We start from the raw sequence: 9,717 nt of genomic DNA, 5'->3' as shown, positions 1-9,717 counted from the left end.
AAAGCCCACCCCTTCTCCATCCAATGCGGCTTCCGCGCACTGGGCAGCCAATGGCGGACGGCGTTGCGGTTGCTAGGCGGAAGTGGAGCGTGAGCGTGGCTCGGTTGCCATGGGACATGCGGGCGCGCAGTACAGTCGGGGCACGTGGTGGCGATGAGTGTGGCCGCGGGCGCGCAGCGGGCAGGGAAGGGCGGGGGAGGCGGAGGAGGTCGCGCTGGCGGTGCCCAACGCAGGAAGAGGTGGCTTGAGGTAGGCGGGGGCAGCTTCGCCGGGAGGCTTCGTCGCCGCCCTGGACTGCAGCCCAGCGCTGTGGCTGTCCCGGTACCCACGTCGCTAAGGCTGCTTCCTCTCCTCTTGCCTGGGAGGAAGCCCCATGGACTCTAATGGGACTTAGTTCTGAGTAGACCTGCCTAGGAGTGGCCTCTGAGGGTGCAGCCCTGTCCACGTTTGCCTGGCAGGAAGCCCCATGGACTCTAATGGGACTTACTTCTGAGCAGACAGGCACAAGATTGGGCTCTAAAGCAGCTTTTCCAAGGTTACAACAGGATCCAAAGTCATGATCATCCTGGATGGGATTTAGCGCCATGTTTTCTTTAGCAACAAGTTCAAAGTACTGTATTTGGTTTTATTTGTTCAACGCTTCATTCAGTTTCAGAGGCAAATTCAGTTAAAAGGTACTAGGGAGATCCACTAGAATTGAGTGTGGAGAGAGTTAGGAAAGACAAAAGAAAGTATTTCTTTACCCAGCATGTGATTAGTCTGTGGAACTCCTTGCCACAGGAAGTGGTGATGGCATCTCACCTAGATGCCTTTAAGAGGGAACTGGACAAATTTCTTGAGGAAAAAGCCATTATGGGTTACAAGCAATGATGGGTATGTGCAAGCTCCTGATTTTAGAAGTAGGCTACCTCAGAATGCCAGGGAGGGCATCAGCGTGCAGGTCTCTTGTTTTCTTGTGTACTCTCAGAGGCATCTGGTGCTCCACTGTGAGATACAGAAGGCTGAAAAAAATGGGCCTTTGGTCTGATTCAGTGGAGATGTTCTTATGGCAAAATGATCACATTTGTATAATAAACACAACAGCTAAAGCTAGGATCTTAAAAACTTACAGCCCAATTATGTGTAGACTTACATGGAATCCAATTCCACTGAGGATGCAATCCTAACCTGCACTGCAGTAGGCAGGCCAAATGCCCTGTGCTGTATCCAGCGTAGATTTGGTGCAAGCTGGGACACAACTCAGAGTAAGGGGATTTTATTTCCCTTACCCTGAAAAACACCCCAGGCACTGGCCTCGCCTGCTCCCAGAAATGCATTACCCTGCTAGCTATCCTACAATGACAAATGCTCTGATCCTTTCAGTTTCTAATTCATTTGCATATTCATGAGCTGAATTCACAGTTAATATGAGTGGGAAAAGTGGCAAGACCTGCAGTTCCTGGCTCAGCTTTCATTCATCCTAGGATATGAGTGGTCTGTAATAGGGTGACTGCAGGATCCTGACAACAACGAGCGCCAGCACAGCAACCCCTGCGCCAGCCTAGAATGTTGCAGATCTGGCAGGCGCAGATCCAAGCAGACCCACTGTGCAGGCTGGGGCTTTACCAAGAGCAAGCGGACAAATGTCTCCTTCTCCTGAGGAGCCACCACACACTGCCCGGTGTGCTCAGGATGCCGCAGCATCCATTTTGGCACCATGGCAGCTTGTACGCTGGGCAGCTCAGGATTGGGCTGTTAGTCATATTAAGTCACTCCAGGAAAATTCCTGCCTTCCTTTTTTAAAATGCCAAGGCTCAGAGATATGTCGTTTGTCCTGCACAGTTAATTCTTTGCCCAATTATTCTTAGTTAGAAAGTTCATTTTTGTTTTACACACCCGCATACCCAATTTTAGGATTCTAGTGCATGCTTAGAACTAGATAGCTCTTGTTTAGAAGAAATAACATGGCGTTAATGTATCTAGGATGTGAGAATTACTTCTTGCTCACCTGCTGTGAAGAGTTTATTATCACTGCTGTATTTATAGATGATATCTCACCATTAAAGTACCAAAAGCTATTGATCCTTTTTGTGTTTATTCAAAAAATTTGAAATCATCCTGGTGTGTTTTTGGCACCTGATAATTTGTTCATGCATTTAATCAACAGTTTTCTTCACAAAGGGTTTCTACTGATAACCAGCAGGCAATTTGTGATTTTTTAATTTCTGTTTGAGTTAATTCATGAGCATGTTCCTGCAAGATACTGTAATAAATATAAAGCCAATGACTATAAAGCCAATGAATTAATGAGAAATTCAGTTATTTATATTGCACCATCTTAATTCACTTTCAGTTTGTTTTAATCTTTCATATGCATATAAAATATAGTGGATGCTTCTGAACTACAGATATTTCTGCTATCTTGTCTTTTAGCTGAAGGTTGCTTTTGACTATATGTTCCTGAATCATTGTTACGTCAGGGACTTTGGGGAGAAATATAGTCAGATGCAGAAATATACTGTAAAAGTGTCATGGTCAGTACCTCTGGTTCATTGCCAGTTTGGTGATCTGGAGAATGTCTTTGCCTTTAAAGCTGCCAATGTGGCCTGTAAGGGGAGGGTCATAAGAGGCTGTGAGTTAAGCCACAGTCAGTGGGGATAGAGGTTCACTTCTTTCCCAGAAGGAGAAGGCAAAGCAAAGTGGCAACCAAAGCAGGGGACATTTCTCGCCATGCCATGTATGTATGCAGGTGGTGATAGCCTGTTGTGCCCTGTATGGGTTCAAGATATATCTGTCTTTCCCTCTGGACTGGAGAAAACTCACACAGGCATGGCAAGAAGAGACAAACTCCACACAGATGGGGCCTTGCCTGGGTGTCAGTTTTTATTTTCTCTACAACTTTAAAACAAAAGAACTTAAACCAAAATGACTTTAAGTGAGAACTTGTTGTATAAGCAAATCTCTTTCTTTCCCCATCAGGAAAACAAAATTCTCTAAAATAGACCAGAAAATCTGGAGGGTTTTGTCATTGCTACTCTTAGGTTATATGCTATATTGTGCTTTATTTTATTTTTTAGGTGCTTATAATTAGAGAGCATTAAGATCAGGGTGTACCAAGTGCCTTTAGCCTGCCAGTAGATGAGCACCTCCATGATGCTGACAGAGCTGCCTTGCTCCTCAGCTCATGTCTCCTTCTGGCAAAGCCATAGGAACGACTCCATCTCAGTTACTGGTCTGCAGCCACAATCTCAGACTGCATCTTGGCCTTTGCCTTGCCAGCCACATCAGCAGCCTTCAAGGCAAAAACAGTCTCTGGGTTGCAAATTTTGAAATCCTAGATACTGTTTGAATCAAAAATAGAAGAGACTTAAAAAAATGAAGTTAGCATTCCTTTTACATCATTTCTAAATAAAATTAACCATTCAAATCCATCCATCATTACATCTTAAAATTTCCAGCTTGATCCTCAAAGCACTGTGAGCATAAACCTTATCAAAAAGATTGACTCTTGTAATTCTCATATTAAAACAATACTTTTAAAAGCTAATTTCGGACATGAAGCCTAAGCTGTATTATTAAATATTCAGGAAAGAGCTCTGTACAGCTTTAGATTCAAATGTGATGATAAAACTTGATTTCCTTCTGGGGTTTTTTTTTGCCAAAAATTCTCCAAAGTTTTAGCATAAATAATACCATACTTCAAGGTAGGTTTGGTTTGGTTCTTGTTGCTGTTAATGTCTCTGTTCTCTTCAGGTATTTGAGGCATGTGATGAAGACAACAAAGGATATTTAAACAGAGAGGACTACAAGGTTGCTGTAGTGATGCTATTTGGCTATAAACCCTCCAAGGTACAGTGTTCTCCCATCCTTGTCTCAAGGACTGGCATATTAATCAAATCAATCTCCCCTGGTTCATAAACGAACAAAACATAAAGTCTGCCTCAGAAGGTGGTAGACTGTCCACCATTTTCAACATGCTCTTTACACTCTCACATAACACCAGAACCAGGGGACATCCACTAAAATTGAGTGTTGGGAGAGTTAGGACAGACAAAAGAAAATATTTCTTTACTCAGCGTGTGGTTGGTCTGTGGAACTCCTTGCCACAGGATGTGGTGATGGCATCTAGCCTGGACGCCTTTAAAAGGGAATTGGACAAGTTTCTGGAGGAAAAATCCATTATGGGGTACAAGCCATGATGTGTGTGCGCAACCTCCTGATTTTAGAAATGGGTTATGTCAGAATGCCAGATGCAAGGGAGGGCACCAGGATGAGGTCTCTTGTTATCTGGTGTGCTCCCTGGGGCATTTGGTGGGCCACTGTGAGATACAGGAAGCTGGACTAGATGGGCCTATGGCCTGATCCAGTGGGGCTGTTCTTATGTTCTTATGTTCTTAACATAACCTAATCCTAAAAGCTACTTGTTACAATCCTAAACGTGTTTGCTCAGAGGTCTCACTGTGTTCAATAGGGCTTACTTCCAGGATGTGTGTATAAAATTACAGCCCTAATAAGTACCATTAAACTCAGTGGGGCTTTATTGTTCTAGAAACATATCAAATGAAGTTTTAATCATTTGTATTTTGGTTTCATATACATTCCTAGATGAGAATCTAAACAATGCCACTTCTTACCATAAGGTGTCACTGTTAAGTACTTTTCTTTGAGTTTGATTTGGAAAATAAAAGCTCATTTGGTACAATATTTTTCAATCAATTTAATAGAAAATCCACAACCCATTTAAGTAGTTTTACTTTTTTCCCTTTTGAGGATGATACTAGACCAGAGGTTCCAAAACATTTTAAAATTGGCTTTTAAAACAGCGCTCTCTCAGGACCCACCTAGTTTTATGAAACAAAAAAAAAGTTTCATTTTACCAGCCACTCAATGTTCTGTTTTTATCTTTTTTAACATTTGGGGGAGGGGGCACCTTCTGAAGCATTTGTTGAGCTTCACATTCATCAGATTAGGACATTTACGGTGGCCTAACATTCCACTTCACCTGGCCTTTGATAAGAATGGGCTGAATACATTTTCCTTGTCAGTTTTGCAACTCACCAAAAATGAGGTCACGACTCTCTGGTAGGTCCCAACTCACACTTTGGGAACCACTGTACTTGAACTAGATTATTATGCATTTCTATGAAAGTAGTAATGGCACTTGAAGCAGAGGAGCAAGCAAATGGTTAAAGCTAGTGACTGAAAAGCAATTTCAATGTTTGGTTTTTATGCACTTTAAAAATATCAATCTCTGGCTACTTTTAGTTCAAAATGGTACCCATTTAGGGCCCAGTCCTATCCAGTTTTCCAGCACCAGTGCAGCCGCAATGCAGTCCCAAAGTAAAGGGACAAATATTCCTATACCTGAAGGAGGCCTCTGTGACTGCTGCCCCACCACAAGATGCAGTGCATGCCCCATTGGCGCAGCTGCACCAGCACGGAAAAATTGGATAGGATTGGGCCCTTAGTTTTCTGGACATGAAGATTTTTCTGTAATGGTTTTCTTCACAGCAAAAGTATTTTGTGATTGACATTACTGAATAAATTGACAAATGGAAGTTAATATATAGTAAATCTATGCTCTTAAAGTTATTGAATTGAAAACTGGTAGCTCTGCAGCTCTGTTACTTGTTCTAGAGCCAGGGTGCCCAAACCTGGGGCCACTTGCGGCCCTCGGGGACTCCCAATTCGGCCCATCTCTTCCAATTTTATGTGAAAGAGTTAATTTCAACATATGCTTAATCCAGTCAGTGGGATTCCAAAGTGCTTCACTTCACTTCAGCACCCTAATTTTTAAGACACATTTAACATTTAATAACATTTAATTTTTAGACATCTGGGGCAAAAATTTAAACTGAAGATTGTTGTTTAGGCCACTGTCCTCAGTTGTGCAGAATCAGCTTAGGAAAATTCAGCATGCATTGAAACAAATATATTGGGCTATTCCGTGATTGTGTTTTTTTTCTCTATTTCAGATGGAAGTGGATTCAGTCATGGCTTCTGTGAAACAAAACCAATCTGGTACTGTGGAAGCAGCAAATTTCAACACATGGGAACCCCCTTCCTTCCACAGCAGCCTCATGTGCTCCCAAAAAGCCTCTCTGGAGGGTCTCTTGAATTCTCAGGAACTGAGCTAAAGACTGAAGGAGTGGGCAAATTGCTTAAAACTGGCCAGGCGCCTGTTACATGAGTGGGAATTCTTCCTGTTCAAGGAGCCTCCCTGCTCTCACTGTCATTTCCCCATCTGGTTGCCAGGATTTATCTGGGGCTAAAAAATCAGATCATATTATACAGGCCCTTCACCAAATTCCCTAGTTACTAATCTGTTTCCAGGCTGAGTTCAAGGTGCTGGTTGTGATATTTAAGATCCTAAGACCCAAATCCTACCAACTTTCCAGCACTGGCATAGCTGTGCCAATGGGACTTGTGCTTCATCCTGCAGTTGGGTGGCACTCACGGAGCCCTCCTCAAAGTAAGGGAATATTTGTTCCCTTACCTTAGAGTCACATTGCTCTTATGCCAGTGCTGGAAAGTGGGTTAGGATTGTGCCCTTAGTGGTCTGGGACCAGAGTATCTCAAGAACAGCCTCCTCCTGTAAAAGTCTGCTCAAGAAGTCTGTTCATCTAGTAGGGCCCTTCTCTGTTGGAAGTACATGTGGGCACAAGAGATAGGACATTTTTGGTTGTGGCATCCAGATCTTTGATTACTCTTTTGAAAAAATATGCCTGGCCCCATCACTGCCCATTTTTGATCAGGCATGAAAGGCAGTATTATTGAAACAAGCCTTTTCGAAATATTGTCTCTCAAGTTGTTGATGTTATTTATACGGCACAATTTTTAACAGGCTGCCCAATCCTGAGCTGCCCGGAGCACCCAGGCTCGGCGGCACCGAGGAGGGCTGCCGCCGAATCCTGCGCCTCCCACACTACTGCGGGAGGCACCTCGAGAGAAGGAGACGCTCGTCCCGTTCTCCCGAGTAAGGTAAGCAGCCCCGCAATGGGGCTACTCACTTTACTTTAGGTAAAGGCGCTCGTGTAGGGCGCATAGCCCTGCATGAGCACCTTGGATCCTGTGGAACTGAGCTCTGCGGATCCTCCTCCCTCCCTCCCCCTGACATGCCTCCCACCCACCCTCTGGCACACCTCCCTCTGCCCTCTCTCTGCCTCCCTCCTCCCCGGAATGCCTCCTCCCCACCCCCATCCACGCCTCTGCCTTCTGTTCCACTGCTCTGTGGTCCTGGAGACCACCAAGCTGGAGACCACCAAGCTGCAGGAGCTGGGCGACCCAGCTGGGCGCGCTAGCCGCTAGCCCAGCGGTGAGCCCCGCAAACGTTCCTTACAGCATGTTTGCGGCACGGCTCTGTGTCGCTGACCACAGGATTGGGCTCTGAGATGTTACAAGCCACCGTGAGTGTATTTGATACAAAAAGATGAGATGTAAATTATAAAAATAAATAATTATGATCAAATAACGAGTTTTGAACAATATCTTTGAGCAGTGGTTCCAGAACTCTCTGAGAGTTTAGGAACTGCTGTAAATCTTTGCAGGAGAGGGGTGAACAAAGGGGCGGAATTGTCAGGATTGCACCACTGCCAGGTACAAAATAGGTTTTTGGTACTTACCAGGGGTAGTGCTGGCCTCTTGGGGGGGTGCGGGAATCCTGCAGCGAGGGCTCCCCTGACATCAGAATGTCTAAAAACAGCAATCACGACCCTCTTCTGGTTTGTGATCATGAAACCGGAAGCAGGTCACTATCACTATTTTTTGACATTCTGAGGCTTGGTGAGTCCTGCAGAGGTGACCGCGGGTCCCTGCATGCTCCAGGAGGCTGGCGTCACCCCTGGTAAGTATAGCGCCCCCTGGTAAGTACAGTGCAATCCTACCAATCATGCCACTGCCTTTGCCATCACCCTCACCCCTTAAAGGTGCAGAGATAGTGGTTCCCTGGCTGGGGCATTGCAGTACCCCAGTTGGGGACCTCTGCCTTTGAGGATAGATGAGAACCTGAAATTAAAGCTGAATGGCGTTTAAATGAATATACATATTGCTACTGAAATAAAATCTTTCATGAAAAGTGAATGAAAGCTGTGTGCTTTTCAGTTTTCCATAGTACTCAGTCTTTAAAATGTCAGAAAGTAAAGGAAAATCTTATCACCTCAGTGAAGCACTTATTGGAAGATTCTGCAAGAAAATGGTTATGTGCTTACATTGGTCTCAGAGTTAGCTTATCTCAGGATTCTCTGGGATTGATTTATGAAGAGCAAGTGTAGCTTCTTTTCAATTGGTATGGGCAACTCTGTTCTGATTTGAATGATCCTTCCAGAAATATTGTGAAATCTCATGCATCTATTTTTGAATTGTCTTATGCTTTAAAAACTCTCCAAATGACTCCTAAAAGACCCTGTATTGACTGAGCATGGGATTTGAGAAAACTTGAAGCTACTGAATGGGCAATTGTCTGTATGCCGATGGGCATTTTAAAGTATTAAGATGTATAACTTTAAAGTATAATTTTAAAAACTATAAAGTATTAAGCACATGATAACTAGAAGTAAAGAAAAATACTGTAAAGAAAGAAAAGAAAAATACTGTAATTATACTGTTGAACTTTTAGTCCATTGACCTTATCTACTGTATGGTGTAGCTAGAGAGGGTGCAAAGCACTAAGTTTTGCAGTGAGCCTCACCGTGAATGCCTCAGTTTTGCTCCCATTGCCTGGAATGGCTCCAAAGGGGAGGGGCTGCTTGCATGCTGTGGTGAGGCTCCCTGCAAAATGTAGTGTTTGCATCCCCTCTAGCTATGCCACTGCATCTACTAAATATGCAATTGCAACAAAAGTGACTTCAAAGCAAAGGCAAGTTTTGATCTGTTATGGTACTGTACCAGCTTTTATGTCAGTAAGATCTGGATTCCAACCTAAATTTGTGGATCTGCACATTGAACTATCTAGGTACAGCAACTGAGTCCCACCTAAATGATTAGCAAAGGCTACCTCAAGTGGGAAGTATTTAAAGAACACTGTTTCAATACAAGTATTTTGATACATTTATTTAGAAAGCAGTTTGCTTTCTCTTGGCAAGTGGAGCAGTCAGTCCAGACCATGTTTTTTCATTGGGATACTCATAAGGAAACCGCGCCTCAGAATTCAGAGAATTTTACAGAGTTTACATAGTTCTGGGAATGGTGCCAGTGGTATTGTTTATGCAATTTCTTCCACATCTTTATCTGTGGAATGTAACTGCTGTTGATTCTGGGGAGACTACAACTGTGAGCTGCTCTCCCTGTCTGGAGGGAAAAAAAGTGAAACTGAGCTGACATGAAAACAAAATATACTCTGAAAATATTCTATTGACTTTAAATTATGACTGAAACTACAATTCATACTATAAATTCAGCATGATACTATACATTAGTATCATACTATATCATACTAATATGTTTCATACTAATCATGTACCATAGTATCATGCTAATACGTATGTACTAATCATGTAATTAGTATCATTCAAATTCAGTATCTTACTATAAATTCAGTATTCATGAATTATTGGGAGAATATAACCAGTTAAAATCACTTTAGGTCACCACTCTTTCTGTCTCATGATATCATAGTCCATTTCTGTTTATCCTTTGCTTTGCCAGAGGAAATAGTAGTAAAAATTATAGTCTGCTTCTGCTGTACAGTTGTGCTTCAGTACATTTGCTTACAGTCAGGGATGTTGTTATAGTCACCTACTA

At 43.2% G+C, this 9,717-nt stretch overlaps 1 protein-coding gene across 1 annotated transcript in view; it reads left to right on the top strand.

Moving 5' to 3' along the window:
* Nucleotides 1-153: 153 nt before the first annotated feature.
* EFCAB11 (EF-hand calcium binding domain 11) overlaps nucleotides 154-9,717 on the top strand; it is a 52,183-nt gene continuing 42,619 nt past the window's right edge. The window contains exons 1-3 of the mRNA XM_066612146.1: nucleotides 154-249; nucleotides 3,733-3,828; nucleotides 5,955-6,000. Coding sequence (XP_066468243.1) covers nucleotides 154-249; nucleotides 3,733-3,828; nucleotides 5,955-6,000 — 238 coding nt within the window. The remainder of the gene's footprint in view (nucleotides 250-3,732; nucleotides 3,829-5,954; nucleotides 6,001-9,717) is intronic.

The sequence above is a fragment of the Tiliqua scincoides genome, chromosome 1 (genome assembly GCF_035046505.1).
Source record: "Tiliqua scincoides isolate rTilSci1 chromosome 1, rTilSci1.hap2, whole genome shotgun sequence".
NCBI classification, from domain to species: domain Eukaryota; kingdom Metazoa; phylum Chordata; class Lepidosauria; order Squamata; family Scincidae; genus Tiliqua; species Tiliqua scincoides.
Note: the sequence above shows the minus strand (reverse complement) of the source record. Positions and strands in the feature narration are given on the sequence as shown.